Source organism: Quercus robur, chromosome 1 (assembly GCF_932294415.1).
Source record: "Quercus robur chromosome 1, dhQueRobu3.1, whole genome shotgun sequence".
In the NCBI taxonomy this organism is placed as follows: Eukaryota; Viridiplantae; Streptophyta; class Magnoliopsida; order Fagales; family Fagaceae; genus Quercus; species Quercus robur.
This window is the reverse complement of record NC_065534.1, coordinates 2,555,971-2,572,786: the sequence shown is the minus strand read 5'-3', so window position 1 is coordinate 2,572,786 and position 16,816 is coordinate 2,555,971. Positions and strand designations below refer to the sequence as shown.

Genomic DNA, 16,816 nt, shown 5'->3' with positions numbered 1-16,816 from the left:
CCCAAAGTTAACTAACACTCACTTCGTTAGGGCCTAGTTCTGTAACCCGCTCTCTACAAATTCATTATCTTGGGCTCCTTAGACCAGAACCCCATACCTGTTGGGCCTGGACCCCAAAACGTGACCCTACAACGATGATAAAGTTTAATCCAACCTAAATTATCTTAATGATTAATGTGAGTGTAAACACTTATTGCATAAAGAAGATAACCAATTTCACATTTATGGATTATAACTCAATTGTTTTTATATAGTATATAATCATAAGTACTAAGTTTTGATATCACATCATTTTAAATCAAAGAAAAAAGATTATGACTTTAAAATGAATAAAAGTTTTGATATCATATCACATAAATTTTATCTTAATTATTAAGTTTTGATATTACATCATTTCACTTTAAATTTTAACGTGTTGGACTCTCGGTTCTCACAATGATGTAAATTCATGCGTTAAAATTAAAAAATAAACTCTTTGTATTTTGTGTTGAATAACTCATTTGACACCAAAATTAAGAAGAAATTAGAGACATATGACGTAAATTTGGATACTAATTGGATTTTTTATGAGTTTTGACTTTATATATATCTTTCTATTTTTTCTTCTAAAAAAAAAGAACAGTTTTAACGTGTTAGACCCTATGGTTCTCACAATGATGTAAATTCGTGTATTTAAATTAAAAAAAATTAACTTCTCATATTTTGTGTTGAATACCTCATTTGGCACTAAAATTAAGAAGAAATTAGAGACACATAGAAAAAATTGGACACTAAATGAGAATTCTAATTAGATTTTTTTGAGCTTTGACTTTATATTTATATATGGAAAATCTTTAAGTTTTAGCATGTAGGATCTCTCAATTCTTACAATGGTGTAAATTCATGTATTAAAATTAAAAAAAATTAATTTCTCGTATTTTGTTTTGAATAACTCATTTAGCACTAAAATTAAGAAGAAATATATGGTAGAAAATTGTATACTAATTGAGTATTCTAATTAGATTTTATCTTTGACTTTATATATATATGGATTATATATATAGAAAAAAAAAATCTTATTTCACTTTTTTTTTTCTTTGTACCACGCGCCTTAAGGGAGAGTGAGAGGGTTACACACTTACATCAAAACACTATTTGTACCTTTTATTTTTCATTGGGTTAACAAGAAAAAAAAAAGTGTTCCTCACACCTCCTACTTATTCACATTGGCATTTTTGACATCATGTTGTTGATACATGCACATCGAACCCAAAATTGCAAATTAACAGTTTCAAATTCAGAAAGCCCCAAATCCAACCCCAGCATTCAAAGACAAAGACAAAGACAACAACCAACAAATACAAACTGTCCTTAAATTCTTCAATTCTCACACAAAATCAAACCTGAAAAGTCCATTCTCCACCATTACTACACACACACATCAGTCAAGAGTCCCATATCAAACACCATAAACAGAATTAGAGAACCTTTCACTATCACATTTCGCACATTAACCAAATATACCAAATTTTTTTTCACACTTTTCACACATCAAAAAACAAAAAACAAAACACAAAAGCAAACCCATTTTTCCAATCTATCTCAGATTCACTTTCAGAAAAAAAAAACACAAAAAAATCAAAATAAAAAACAAAACCAAACCCACCTCCCAAAACACAAAAACAAACCAAACCCAGAAAAACAAAACACCCAAATGGTTATGATGGGAGCTGAAAAACGATGGCTTTTCACTCTCTTCATAGCCGCATTACTCTCTCTCCTCCTCCTCCTCTTACTCACTTCTCTCTCAACCTTCACGTCCCCAAAGCCCTTCCCTTCCACAATCCACCATGGCTCTCACTACCCTCCTTCCTTCGCGTACTTCATCACCGGAAACACCAACGACGGCGACCGGATCCTCCGGCTACTCCTCGCCGTCTACCACCCTCGCAACCGGTACCTCCTCCACCTCTCCGCCGAGTCCGCCGACGAAGAGAGGCGCCGCCTCGTTTCTCAGCTCAAATCGGTCCCGGCCATCCGGGTTTTCGGGAATGTCGATGTTGTCGGGAAGTCCGATCGGGTTACGTACATGGGTGCTTCGAAAATTGCGATAACTCTGCGCGCGGCGGCGATACTGTTGAGATTGGATGGTGGGTGGAATTGGTTTGTGACGTTGAGTGCACAGGATTACCCACTTGTCACTCAGGATGGTAATATGCCAAATTTACCAATTCGGTAATCTCTAATGTTTGTGTATTTGTTTGCGTTTTTGGAGTATTGGGTTTTGGTTTTGGTTGTGTTTGTGTTTTGATTTTTTGTCAAAGTTGAGGAATTTACTTTGGTGGGTGTGTTTCCTCTTTTTTTACTGTTTTTTAGTACAAGTATTGATTGGTGGAGCTTTTAGGAAACATTATAAGATTGGTTTAAGTTCAACTAAGGTAGCAAATTCGGGGGTAAGGTTGCCTGTTAATCAACTTTCTTAGATAGCTCAGATTACGATTTTTTTTAGTTCAATTAAGGAGGTAACAAAAGATTATGACTTTAATAGAATAGAATGAGCATAAACTATTTAGCTCGATAGGGGTGAATGCCTCTCGATTGCTCAGCAACTGAATCTGGCAAGTAAGGTTAGTTGACTTGTAGATTATACTGGTTAGAGGCAAGTCCAAAGTTCTATGAAATTTTTGAATAGGCTAGCTTTCTATGAGAATCTTTAAGGACTTGGTTTCTGCAAATAGCTTAAAGGTGAGGACATGGTTGGGCCAAGTCTTCATAAGCTTAATTAAGTAGAAAGTTTCAACTATGCTAACAAAAGTTTATTGAATAGGAAGAGAAGTTGGGATTAAAGTTGATGTTTCTCTTGCTTTGTCTTTTTACTGTTGGGTAGTTTACTTGTGGATACATATGAATCCTTACCACACCGAAATGGCTTCCATTATATGGTATCAAACCAACAGCAATTCATACAAGATAATCTTCTAGTTGATAATTGGGCCAAAGAAGAAACTTTAATTTAATTAGTTTATTTTTATCTCTATCAAGATTTTTATTTATATTTTAATTCAAAATTTGATTGTAATCACAATTTCCGTTGCAAAATAGTGTAATTCTATGCATACTGTTTTATTCCTAGAACTGAAACAAACTAGAATTCTCAATTCCTATGACGCTTAGGGGATAAAATATATTCAGGAACAAGCAAATCATGATGCCTTTTGTCTGTATTTCTAGTCATTTTTTCATGCTGTGCAATGGATTCATTAAAATTCTTCTTATTCTTATCAATATAGACCCAGATTTTTTCTAGGCACCTTTTGATGAATTTGGCTACTCTTATGAACCAATGAAATATATAAAAGTGTTTAATCTACTCACACATTCACCATAGCCGATTTTCATTTTGTAAGACAATTAGAGCTGATTTTTTGAAGCCTATCCTAGTGAAAGCCCTTATTATGTTGTTGAAATGATTAAAAAAGGAAAAAAAAATGTGATTTTGGTTCTGAGATGAATTTGGAATCAGTCAAAGGACTTTATGATGTGATTATGGTCCTCATATAATATTTGTTTCTAAAGCACATTAAATTATCAGCCTATGTAATTTGAAACTTATGTTGAAGACTTGAAGTCTTGCCCTTTGGTGAACCAATCCCACTTAAGCAAATGTATTTTTGCTAAGACACAGAGTATTGAATTGAGGCCATACGAACCATGCAATGGATGTTCAAGCACTTTGTTTTAAGTTTTTGCACATCACGTTCTTGAAACTCAGATTTTGTAAGATCTGGAGTGTTTTTTTTTTTTTTTTTCTTCTCCTGGAACTCCAGATATGAGTTGTTAAGATCTTGATTCTTGAGTGTGTTCTTGAACTTCAGATTCACTTGTGCTTTGGTTTGTAGATGCACGAGGTTTGTAGGCTATTTTGTGTGTATTATGGATGCAAAGTGCTTCTCCTACCTTTTACTGCCTGGAGTGTTATTTTTCAGAATTTTTTTAGTTTGCAGATCTTACAGCCACTTGTCCACGAGATCCCATGATTACTTTGTAGTTAAGTGTACTTGTGCAATAGTGTAGTTGGATGGGTGACCTCTTAGGAAGCCATCATGTCGCACCCCTCCTTTTCTGCATTGCAGTCCACTGTTTCAGGCCATGGTGATTATTCTCGCTTGCCCACAATAAATTTTCCAAGGTGTCTTGTTTTGGAAATAATATTTGTGATGCAGACCATCTGTTTTTTTAGAACTGAGTTTTATTGACAAAATGGATATTTAGTATATGGTCAATCTACTAGTTATTTCTTGGGGTGTTGAAACTTATAATTTTGATGTCTCGACTTTTCTGATTTGTGTTGGACGTAAAGTGGTCAAATGTTGAGGTGGTCTTTGATATGCTGATGCCAATTTGGGTTGGTTTTCAAGAATATTTTTATCCGTGTTCTGTTCAGGAGCCCATTAGGTTTCTCTAGAACAGTAAAAGTGTAAAACTGAAGCTTAGTTCACATAGGGACTTATTATGTCATCTATGCTCCCAAGGACATTAATTCTGATACATTTCTAATGCTAATGGGGTTAGGCTAAGTTTAGACTTGGTACTCAAGGGTGTTAATTCTGAAAATATTCTGAAATCAAGCATGTCCCGTAAAACATCAAATCTTATTTTCCCTAGTTGGACTGAAGATTTTATTTTGGTGCATTCCATTTGAACCACCATTTAATGGGTTGAGAGGCTTTAGTTTGTAGCATTGAATGAGTGGTATATTAGTTAATATACTATTTTGTTTTGTAGAGATTCGAGCGATATGGAACTTTGAAGTTTCTGAATGTATCTTTTGATTCTTTTGTCGCTTTAGAGCGTAGTTTATGGAGGGCTATCCTTTGGGCAAAGGAGTTTCCTGGCTAAGCAATAACAATAAGATAACAAGTTGATAGAATGCAGCGTTTAAGATACTGTCTTGTTGCTGTAGCTGAAATTTATCAAACGGAAAATAAAACATATTTTACAATATATATATATATATTGGCATTTTGATATGTGACCTGAACCATATAGGACGAATTTTCCAATATATATATTTTTTTGGAGGGTGGGGGAGGTACCTGGAAAAGGATTAGTGAGTTGGTATCTGGTAAAACGTTGAAATCAAATGTAACTCCAATGATAAAAGCTGCATATTATCAATGCCGGTTCTGTCATGAGAAGTTTCCTCAAAGAGAGCTATATATCACTATGTGGTCTTGAGGATTTCTCTTTTCAATAAATTTTCCAAAAAAATGTACATCAATCTGTGGTCTAAAAGAATTTCTTGTCAATATCTTTGTGGAAAAAATGTATATTAATTTGTGGTCTTAAAAACTAGTCAATATGTTTGTCATGGCTGAAATCATAAATGAATGATTTTTGCAAGAGAGAGATGGATTTGTTGAAACTGTCCTGGGCGTTCTTAAAAGACTTTCTTTTCAATATGTTTGTTGAAACTGTCTATCAATCTGTTGTCTTAATACTTTTTTGTCAATATCTTCGTCCAAAAACTGTGTCTTAATCTGTGCTCTTAAAGACTTTTTTATCAATATTTTTTCTCTTGACTGTGAAGGTTAATGATTATCTTTGCAATAGAAAGGATTTTATTACTCATGGCTCCCTTACTTCTAATCTGAAGAGTTAGTTGCTAAAAGAGAACATATTCTGTTATATGATATCGTAGGATAAGGATGGAGCTGGAAATTTATAGATAGAGAACAGAAAATAGAGCAAGTACCTGCAAAGGCACTAATGAACTAATGAGAGATCCCAGGGCCCTCATCATATTTTTCATAACCCATTGCGGATTTAAGTTCTTGTCTTAGTGAGAATGATGCAGGACAGAGGGTAAAACATAGATATAAGGGAAAAGAAAATTAGAATAGGACAAATCCTAGGCTTCGCCTCCTAGAATCTGCTGATTTTCCACCCTTTGTCCTGCATCAAAGAATGTTATGATCTTAGAGATTTTCAAATCACCCACTTGATACCCAATTCTTTGAGCATATCTTAAGTTTAGGCACAAATGCATTATAACAGATAGCTGTCCTAGATCCTGATGCAAGTGATGGGTTCTCTTAGGCAAATTTTCCCCCCAAGTATTTGAGTCCTAGTGAGGCAAGAATTCACCTCTTTTTCTCTGAGTGTACGGATAGAATTTTCTATTTTTTTCTTGATCATTGTACTTTCCATGTATAATTTTTGTGTACCTGTTGTATTACCTGTGTACATGGATGGCAGGACAAAGGGCAAAACATAGATATAAGGGAAAAGAAAATAAGAATAGGAGTATAGGACAAATCCTAGGCTTCACCCCCTAGAATCTGCTGATTTTCCACCCTTTGTCCTGCATCTAAGAATGTTATGATCCTAGAGATTTTCAAATCACCCACTTGATACCCAATTCTTTGAGCATATCTTGAGTTTAGGCACAAATACATTATAACAGATAGCTGTCCTAGATCCTGATGCAAGTGATGGGTTCTCTTAGGCAAATTTTCCCCCCAAGTATTTTAGTCCTAGTGAGGCAAGAATTCACCGCTTTTTCTGTGAGTGTATGGATAGAATTATCTATTTTTTACTTGATCATTGTACTTTCCATGTATAATTTTTTTGTACCTGTTGTATAACTTGTGTACATGGATGGCATTTTTTTTTTCAAAGAATTATCTATCTTCCTTTGAGATTGGAATTGATTGTTCTGTCCCAAAGTTTTCCTAGGGAGCTCGTGGCTTATTGATTTTTCAAGTTTTATGGTATTATAACTCTGGCATGTGTCCTCAACTAAATATATCCTTCAAGGTGTAACATACTACATTGTATGTTGGTGCTCCTTATATCTCATCTCCATCCCAAACAGTCCAAAAGAATAATAAGTGAGTTTTTCACAGACCGGGAGTATGGGGTCTCGCCCGGAAGCGGGTAGGGTGTTACTATGGTCACGCCTAGGTAGGAAAGCCACACTGGTCGGCCCCCCCTTTACCCATTTTTTTTAACCAAAAAAAAAAAAAAAAAAAATACTACATTGTAACAGCATTCTCTAAACTATCCTGGGCATTTTTCTCTTATTTTGTCAATATCTCTCTTAATTTTTTTTTGCTTGTCCAGTTTTTCCTCATAGTTGATTCTTATGTTCTGATGAAGGCTTCTGTTTGCTACTTTCAGACCTGTCCCATGTGTTCTCCTCTGTCAGTAGAGACCTCAATTTCATTGATCACACCAGTGACCTTGGATGGAAAGAGTAGGCAAACCCTTTTCACTAATTTTAGTAGCTAATTTGAAAGGGCTTAAACTTAGTCCAATCTAAATTATGTTGGTCTAATTTTTGGTGCAGATCTCAAAGGTTTCATCCCATTGTAGTTGACCCAGGTTTATATTTAGCCAGGAGGAGTCAAATTTTTCATGCCACAGAGAAGCGTAAAACACCTGATGCTTTCAAAGTATTCACAGGCAAAGTCTATTCTCTATATTAGGCTATTTATGCAACAAAAAATTTACTGTATGGATGTGCATTATACTTGTGGGAATACTATATTCAATTATCTTACTTTGCAGGTTCCCCATGGGTCATCCTGAGTCGATCCTTCCTGGAATATTGCATACTTGGTTGGGATAACCTACCCCGTACCCTTCTCATGTACTTTACCAATGCAGTGTTGTCTGAAGAAGGATACTTTCACTCTCTCATTTGCAATTCACCAGAGTTTATGAACACTACTGTGAACAGTGATTTGAGATATATGATCTGGGATAATCCCCCAAAGATGGAACCCCACTTCCTCAATATCTCTGATTTCAATCAAATGATTGAAAGTGGAGCTGCGTTTGCTAGACAATTCCGCAAAGGTGACCCTGTGTTGGACATGGTTGATGAAAAGATTCTCAAGCGTGGGCGTAACCAAGCTGTCCCGGGAGCATGGTGCTCTGGGAGGAAGAGGTGGTGGATGGATCCTTGCTCCCAATGGGGTGATGTCAATGTTATGAAGCCTGGGTTTCAAGCGAAGAAGTTTGAAGAGACCATCACAGGCCTTGTTGATGACTGGAATTCACAGTTGAATCAGTGCAAATGAAGATGCCCAAGTCAAAGAAAAATCTTTTGAAATGAGGTGCATTTTGTGTGCTTCTGAAATCCTGACCAGTTTGAAGACTGACATCAGTTTGAGGTGCATTCTTTGGAAATTGAGCCTAAGTTGTTTCAAGTTCTACGGCCAGAGGCTTTACTAGTGTTTATAGCAGGGCAGAGTTGAATGGAAGCAAGTGAATTCACTTGAGGTTTTGGGCTGTACTACAGCTTGGGGGCTAGTATTATTTTAGAGCCACTAAGCCTTTCAATCAATAAGAGGATCTCCCTCTCTGTGCTGCCATTTGCATGCTGTTGTATGTTCTACCAGTCATCACATTGTATTGCGCACTCTTTGAATGCTATAGTAGAAGTTCATTCTTTGAATTCCAATTTATTTTATTGATTTCATCTCTTTCTCTCTCTCTTTCTCTCTCTCTCTCTCAAAGCGACCTCTAGGTTTTTAATGGCTAGAAGAGAGGAAGTGTGAAAAACGAGCAGCAGAAGCAGTTGTTACATTTGATGGCTTCTCATTGATTCCTAAGCGAAGTTTAATTGCGAATGTTGTCACCATAAATTTGGTTTTAGTCTCACAGTCAATTTCGGCTACATGTATAAAGAGAATACTTGTAACAAAAAATGAATCCACAACAGTTTTTACAAAATGTTTTTCAAAATTGTGATGTCATGTATTATAATTAGTGGAACTAAAAGTGATATTATTGATGAGCTCAAGTGAAAGCGAAGTTTCAATTACAATTTTCAACATAGCGAAGTTTCAATTACAATTTTCAACATAGTAGTTGTGAAAAAAAAACTAGAATATGTTATATGTTATAAAAGTGGAAAAAGATTAGAATATGTTATATGATATAAAAGAGTTTTGTTAAATCTTTCTGAACTAGCCAAAATCCTTAATTTAGTGGTAACGTCTAGTTTCAACTCTCCATTATAAGGACTATGATTCAAATTCTCATCTCCTACTCTTTGAAACAAGTAAATTATTAATTTAAAATTGTCATAACATGAAGAGCTCACCATTCTCCCTTATCTTTTAATGTGCTTTGATTATCAATTAATCAAGTCAATTTTCAAAAATAGAGTTAGGATTTCAATATATATTATATTATTATGGTTTGTGTAGAGAAGTGTAGCTTTTATGTATTCATTAAGGAAGCTTTAAAAGGATTATACTGATTGAGAAATACTAACAAATATAAATGAAAATATTTGTTAGGATCATACCTAGGGTGATTTGATTCCTTATAAAAACCCTAAAAACCGCATTATAAACTTTTAACTACAGGAGCCTATTATTATTATTTACACTATCAGAGTTTCAACTCTTCCCGCCGCCTTTCTCAAAAAAAAAAAAAACTCTTCCCGCCGGAACAAACTCTCATCAACAAACTCATCTCCTCTTCATTGGTTTCATTCAGGCCTCGTTGTTTCTCAAATGGGTCTCTCTCGGTTCCTCAGTTTTCTACCAAAACCATCCAAAAGACTACACTCTAATCCCTTACTTCTTTTCCTTATCATTCCAGCAACTCAAACTGTTCTCACTAGATCACTCACTAGTGATTCTTTCTGCACACTCAAAGACCAAACTTTCCTCCAAAATTCAAAACCTCACATTGAAACTCAACGTGGGTCTTTGCCAAAATACTTTCTTGGCATTCACAGACCGTTCCATGATGGTGCAGGCCAAGTGTTTGATGAAATGAATGACAAGGACCCCGATGTTATTTTAAGCAATAGAGTCCATGAAGACGCTGAAAAAGTTTGTAAATTACTAACAAAAGGCTCTAATTCTTCTATAGAGGCCGTTCTCGATGGTGCCAAGGTTGAAGTATCGCCGGAGCTGGTTGTGGAGGTCTTGAAGAAGCTGAGCAATGCAGGTAGTCTTGCATTATCTTTCTTTCAGTGGGCTGAGAAGAAACAGGGGTTTAAATATAGTAATGAGAGTTATAATGCTTTGATTGAGGCTCTGGGTAAGATCAAACAGTTCAAGGTGGTATGGAATTTAGTTAGTGATATGAAGCGTAAAGGGCTGTTGAGTAAAGAGACATTTGCGTTGATTTCACGGAGATATGCTAGAGCGAGGAAGGTTAAAGAAGCTGTAGATGCTTTTGAGAAGATAGAGAAGTTTGGAATGAAGTTGGAAGTGTCAGATTATAATAGATTGATTGATACTTTGAGCAAATCAAGAAATGTTGAGAAAGCACAAGAGGTGTTTGATACAATGAAGAACAGAAGGTTTGTACCAGATATTAAGTCATACACAATTCTGTTGGAGGGTTGGGGTCAAGAACAAAATTTATTGAGGTTGAATGAGGTTTATAGGGAGATGAGAGATGAAGGGTTTGAACCTGATGTTGTGACATATGGTATAATTATCAATGCGCATTGTAAGGCAAGGAAATATGATGAAGCACTTGAGTTGTTCCGTGAAATGGAAGCAAAAAATTGCAAGCCAAGTCCTCATATATTTTGTACTTTGATTAATGGATTGGGTTCTGAGAGGAGGTTGAGCGAAGCAATTGAGTTTTTTGAACAATCCAAGGCTTATGGTTTTGTACCGGAGGCACCCACTTACAATGCTCTTGTGGGGGCTTACTGTTGGTCTATGCGGATGTATGATGTGCATAGGGTGGTTGATGAGATGAGAAAATGTGGTGTTGGTCCAAATTCTCGAACCTATGACATAATCTTACATCACTTGATAAAGGCTCGGAGAACCCAAGAAGCTTACTCCGTTTTTCAGAGAATGAGTAATGACCCGGGCTGTGAGCCAACTGTGAGTACGTATGAGATCATTGTGAGGATGTTTTGTAATGTGGAGCGAGTTGATATGGCAATAAGGGTTTGGGATCAGATGAAGACCCGAGGAGTCCTTCCTGGAATGCACATGTTCTCTACATTGATCAACAGCTTGAGCCATGAGAACAAGTTAGATGATGCTTGCAAATACTTTCAGGAGATGTTAGATAAGGGCATTCGGCCTCCAGCCCATATGTTTAGTAAACTAAAACAAGCTCTTCTTGATGAGGGGAGGGAGGATACCGCTCTAATTTTGGCTCAGAAGATTGATAAACTACGAAAAGCTCCACTGGTTCGTTAAGATGAATGAAGGATTCCAAGAGCTATTGATTATTTGTTTCATGATGAAATGGAGTTCGGCAGAGAACCCAGCTGCAGAACTTATCAGCCCCCTTCTCAGGATATAAATCTGCTATTTAATAACAATCTTCATCTCCATAATCTAAATCTGCTATTTACTGATCAATATTCCTCTCCATGTGTATTACTATGACCCTAAATTTTGAAGGTTGTATAATTTCTATTTGTTTCACTGGTATAGAATGTTAAATGCAACCAATATCTCTCTGTTGTGTCCTGGCTATTGAGAAAGTGAACCTTAGTCAAATTTATATCATTCATAACTGCAGATATTGTTTTTGTGTTTTGGGGGGAGGGGAATTCAATGGTGCATCTGCAGTGGTAGAGCTCTCTGTCTCATTAATAGGAAGCCCTGCCCTCAAACCAGTGATTTCACTTAACAGCAACAGTTAATTCTCAGTAAACATGGGTTTAGAAGGGATTGAAATCTCACAAGGCACCACTGTGTTAGTCAGATTTCAGGTTACACTTTAAAATTTTGGTAGTAGTGCAGCAGTGGAACATGGGAACCAAGTAGATGGTTAAAAATTGGTAATAATGTGGTAGTCAGAACACGAGGCTGCCCCGGAGGCAATTTGACAAAATCTAAAGGAAGCAGTCTGATATTGACCGAATTCTACAGAACAATCTGTAGCACTTTACTGTCTAGGATACATATCACCAGAGAAAGAAATCACTATGCTGGGTGACAGTATTGTGCTGTTGGTGAGATTGTGCAATCTATGATGATGGGAGACTAAATGAGAATGATCTACCTATAATAGATCATGCACTGGATTATTTTAGTGGGCATGAAAAACACTCTGCATGTCCTACACGGCTATGTCATTCTATATGATAAGACTCTTGAATCTTGCGTACTCTACTAACTACTTAAAAGTTATCAAATCTGTGGATCATGTAAGTGTGTTTCCAGTTAAACCAATTCAATTATAGAGAAACTGAAAGAAAAAGTAAAAGACATTCAAGATGAAGAAATACAACTGATCTTATTTTCTAAAAAAATGTTTTTACATCTTCTCAACTGAAGCCCTTCATTTACATCAGATATACACCCTTAGAGGCACAATCTAGTACAGTCAAACGTCTCTAACACATTACATCACAATACTAGAAGTATACTACTTCATGCACCTAGACTGAGACAGTGAATTAGAGTACTTATGGTAACATTGGTAAGCATTCCAACCATTACAAAAACAAAAGCCACAATGAAACAGAGAAGCAAAAGCTATCAACAACATTATGACCTAATGAAAAACAGAAAAGTGGTAGTGTTCTACAGTATGTGCCTCAAAACCATCACCATTTCTAGTTGAAGAATTCTCATTTTCTATTTGCTCTGGCACCTCAGGTGCATAATCTGTCATTGGCTCAGTTTGCACTGGCACTTCAGCTGAATTTTCATCCAAGTCATAATCTGTCATTTGCTCGGCATGCATTGGCACCTCAGCTGAAGATTCAATTGATTGGTATGTTGACTTTGGCTCCTCTGCCGGAGGTTCTGCCTCTTGCCCTTTTGGATTTGCCACCTCTGCTGGAGGACCCGGCTCTTGAACTGTCTCCATTGGTGGCTCAAAAACATCAACAACGCCATGAACAAGAAGCCAATTACTGAAATACATGTCGGGATAGATAACCGGAACATCATTGAGCAAAAGCACGCCAAGGGACCGAGTGACATTAATGGTGAACCCTTCGGAATAAGTCCTCAACAGCGTGCCATCTTCCAAATTCACCAGATCACCCCATGAAAGCCTGCAAGGCACGACGTGGCGATGAAAGAACGACGACAAGTACTCGCTGAAGCTACCGTAATGACCCTCTATCACTTCGTTGGCCGGCGCAAACACAGTCAACATAGGAGCCTTTTCTTGTGACCCAAGAAACTGAATATCAAGAAACGAAGCCATAATAGAGCACCCATTGGTTCTCATTGCCGCGCAAGCTTCACGGAACGAATAAACACCAAAAGAAGCCACCGATGATTCGCTATGAGGCATGGATGCAAGACATTCAAGATTGTGACTTTGTCTCCAGAATCGCTTTGAAAACCGAAAATAGGGGTTAAAGAACTTGTCAATTCCGAAAATTATCAATGACCCATCATCGTATACAGGCTGCCCGCGAACTGTAACATTGTTTAAGGAGACGTAGTCATCGGAAGACGATGCAGTGACGATAAGCGAATGTCTTGGGAGGACCGTCAAGATCTTGGCGCCTACAGGGAGGGACTTGAGGCTTTGGAAGGTGAAAGCGAGAGGGAGGAGGTGGTATTGGATTAGAGAAAGAGGAGGCTGGCCTAAGCGATGGAAGGCGGCGTCGATGGGGGCGAAGATGGTGAGGGATGGAGAGTGTGGGAGCAGGGTATGTGAGGCGAGTTCAAGAGTTAGTGCCATGGAAGTGTAGCCGGAATCAGAGAGAATCTCGGCCGCTTTGAGGATGGGTTCGGCCAGGACCGCGGAGGAGAGAGAGAAGGGAGAGAGAAGGAGGAGGAAGAGGAGGAGGAGAGAGTTTAGGACTGAGGAAGCCATTGATGAAAGATTTTGGTTCTGGTTCTGGTTCTGCTTACAGAGTCTGTGTGTGTAAAAACAGAGTGGAAATGTTAGTTTATTTTGTTAATTTTTTTTTGGCGGGAAGGATTGTACACGTGGCAGATTGTGTAGTTAGACAGTTACTATGAAAATGACGGAAATGCCCCTGATGGTTTTTCTCAGTTATTTGGTTTAACTTTGGTTGTGCAATATTTCTGGTCAGCTAGCAAATGAGTGATCAAGTTCTATCTCATGAGAAATTTTGAGGAAAATGAACTGATATGATTGATCAAAATTTTATTTCATTAGTTTGAATTCTCTGATTTTGATGATTCAGAACCTGTTTCAGAAACCAGAAATTAGTAGCTAGGCTAGGCATTACCATAAACTTGGAGGCTGTAATGATATAAATTTGACTAAGCTTCACTTTCTCAATAGCCATCATACAGCAAAGAGAAATTATTAGAGGCCTAAAACATTTTGGCTGTGTTAACATTTTTGTACCAGTGAAAAAAATTTATACAAATCAAATAATGAATCAGAACAGCCTAAGTTGTGAAGAGTTTTTGTTGAAAATCACACAATGAATGCTGCCTATTTTGAGGCCATTTCCAAAGAATTGCTTCAAAGTGAAGTTAAGGAATTATGAAACTTGTTGGTAGGAGTCTATTGCTGTCACAAAACAATATTTGCAGAGAAAAAAAACTTATATGCGAACTTATTCCTCTTATTGCAAAATTTAGTACATAATCAAAAAATAAATGATTTTTTTGAAAGTAAGAAAAAAAATTATCAACTTACATCTTAATAAATAACTAAGTTGAAATGTTTAAAAAAAAATTATGGTGTCGTTTTTTTTATTAATTCAGGGCTCAAACCATGCCTTATGGAAACAATAGCCCTCACAAGTCAACTCAAAAGCTCTCCAAGAGAGATGTTTTTTGTCAACATTAAAAAGACGTTAGCTTTAATTTATTTAGTGCTTTTAAAATTTTTTTTCTTGAACAGTTAATTTGTGGTCCTTCCAAACATGATATCTTGGTTATGTGCCTGACCACATATGAATCTTCCCTCACTGAGAACTGCAATCTCCTATTGTTGACTCCAAAATTCTTTGGACCAATAGCATTTTGTTTGATTGCATAGGGTGTCCCCATAGACGGTACTACTTGTTTAGGGGCTTCTATTGTTTTAGGAGCTTGAAGACCTTGTTAAGGTGCCTGTTTAGCTTGTTGAGGGGCTTCTATCTTTTTAGGAGCCTGAAGAGCTTGTTGAGATGCTGGTTTTGCTTGTTGAGGGGCTTTTATTGTTTTAGGAGCCTGATGAGCTTGTTGAGGCACAACATTCGGTCATGGGCTTGAGTAGCAGACTTACTACATCTTGGAGAGAGAGAGTTACATTTCTATTACACATCAATACCATATAAAAAAAAATATACATAACAAGTTAAAATAGAAGTGTAAACATAAGGTTTTTAAGCAGTTCATACCAAATAAATCCATCATTTTTCTTGCATATGAAGATCAATTGGCAAAAACCCTACTTACAAAGAACGATTAGATTTGTTGGTATTTGTTGTTTTCCAAAACATTTGTACTTGTATTGTAATTGTAACTGATTGTTCCATTAAACTTACAGTAACATTTGTGAGTGACATACTATTGCCGGTAATTTTACTGATGGCTGCTGAATTTATACTACATCTATTATGGATTGACACCTAACTTTTTTCATATCCGGATAAGGTGACAATTATGAGTAATGTAAACATTCTCAACAATTTGAGCCATTATTGATATCACGTTTTAACTTACTACTAACGATCTGTCACATCAACAAGTATCAAATTTTGTCTTTTCTTTCTTGTCCGTTGACTTTCTCTTGAATTATAGTACTCTCATGATTTATGCTCATATGAATCCATAATTTATTCTCACATGATTTAATCTGATCATGTGAATTGATAATTAATTCCATTTTTATGGTGCATTATGATTTATGCATAATAACTTAGCAATTCTAATAAATTTTGTATCACTTAACTTATTGTTATGAATTTATTGTATTAGCAACTCTTCCATTTGTTTTGAAATAAAACAAAGTACTCCTTGTTCAACGGGAAAGATTTAAGATTTCATGAATTTAACTAAGGCATCTGTAATGTCATGTAACTGATCATGTCATTTAAAATCTAACTAGTTGCAAATTCATGCAATGCGTGAAAAATTATAATTATTTTGAGATGTGGTATAATATATAATTTATTCTTTAAATTTAATTGTAAATAATTTGCTTTCTTTAAAAATTAAACAATTTCTAAAAGTAATTTTTATCTCTCTATTTTTACAAATATATAATTTTATAATTTTTGGTGTTTTTGACTGATATTATTCTTTTTTGAAGTGGTCCATATTCATCTAATTATTGTTATTGTGCATTATATTTTCCAGATTTTTGTATACAACTAAAATTTCTAAGTTTCAAATTTATTATTCAAATTTCTCATTCTCGTAAGGAGATTATTATGATAATAAAAGCCTATCATATACTTATAATTGATATTACTCAACTAATTAGTACTCTCGACCCAAACCTATCTCCAACCAAGGTGTTTATATTACATATATTTTCTATTATAAGTTACATTTAGGTTCAAGAATGTGGCAATGATAGTGAAAAGAGATGGTTATTTCATGATTGATAAGTTATAATTAGTTTTGAGAATGAGCATAATGCATTATTGCATACATTTACATAAGTATTTTTTGAAGAAATAATTGAAATAAAATAATGACATGGACATGCATGTAGCTTAACAAATTCAACTTTTAGATATTATATATAAATTATATCATCCACGTTTGATATGATTTTTATTGGAAAAGCTATTCTACACTTATAAAAAAATAAAAACATTCATACAAAGACAAATGTTTAGCCAACTTCATTTATATATTTAGGTGCAGCACCAAACAAAATTCACCATCAATGCTATGTAACGTGTGTGTGTTTATTTCTCCAAAAAAAAAAAAAAAAAAAAAACTCA

General features: G+C 35.8%; 3 protein-coding genes across 4 annotated transcripts; 2 read left to right on the top strand and 1 right to left on the bottom strand.

Moving 5' to 3' along the window:
- Nucleotides 1-1,205: 1,205 nt before the first annotated feature.
- Nucleotides 1,206-8,443, top strand: LOC126715613 (beta-glucuronosyltransferase GlcAT14A). 2 transcript variants are annotated; one of them, XM_050416313.1, is made up of 4 exons: nt 1,206-2,189; nt 7,141-7,237; nt 7,331-7,446; nt 7,552-8,443. In XM_050416313.1, the coding sequence occupies exons 1-4, from the start codon at nt 1,694-1,696 to the stop codon at nt 8,064-8,066; spliced, it is 1,224 nt and encodes a 407-aa protein (XP_050272270.1). In that variant the 5' UTR covers nt 1,206-1,693; the 3' UTR covers nt 8,067-8,443. The 2 variants fall into 2 exon arrangements, with proteins under 2 accessions (XP_050272270.1, XP_050272277.1); XM_050416320.1 differs by having other exon boundaries at nt 1,211-2,189; nt 7,162-7,237.
- An 807-nt stretch (nt 8,444-9,250) lies between these two features.
- Nucleotides 9,251-11,492, top strand: LOC126715595 (pentatricopeptide repeat-containing protein At1g71060, mitochondrial-like). Its single transcript, XM_050416289.1, has one exon. The coding sequence runs from the start codon at nt 9,513-9,515 to the stop codon at nt 11,175-11,177; it is 1,665 nt and encodes a 554-aa protein (XP_050272246.1). The 5' UTR covers nt 9,251-9,512; the 3' UTR covers nt 11,178-11,492.
- Nucleotides 11,493-12,147: 655 nt separating this feature from the next.
- On the bottom strand, nt 12,148-13,770 carry LOC126715606 (putative fasciclin-like arabinogalactan protein 20). The gene has a single exon (XM_050416300.1). It carries the CDS (start codon nt 13,768-13,770, stop codon nt 12,487-12,489), a length of 1,284 nt encoding a protein of 427 aa, XP_050272257.1. The 3' UTR covers nt 12,148-12,486.
- Between the last annotated feature and the right edge of the window lie 3,046 nt (nt 13,771-16,816).

Excerpts from the sequence above, each read along its gene's own strand:
- LOC126715613 (XM_050416313.1), top strand. The coding sequence starts at position 1,694 with ATGGTTATGATGGGAGCTGAAAAACGATGGCTTTTCACTCTCTTCATA. Across the intron at positions 2,190-7,140 it reads CCCACTTGTCACTCAGGATG|GCTTCTGTTTGCTACTTTCA; the intron begins GTAATATGCCAA and ends GTTCTGATGAAG. Across the intron at positions 7,238-7,330 it reads AGTGACCTTGGATGGAAAGA|ATCTCAAAGGTTTCATCCCA; the intron begins GTAGGCAAACCC and ends TTTTTGGTGCAG.
- LOC126715595 (XM_050416289.1), top strand. The coding sequence starts at position 9,513 with ATGGGTCTCTCTCGGTTCCTCAGTTTTCTACCAAAACCATCCAAAAGA.
- LOC126715606 (XM_050416300.1), bottom strand. The coding sequence starts at position 13,770 with ATGGCTTCCTCAGTCCTAAACTCTCTCCTCCTCCTCTTCCTCCTCCTT.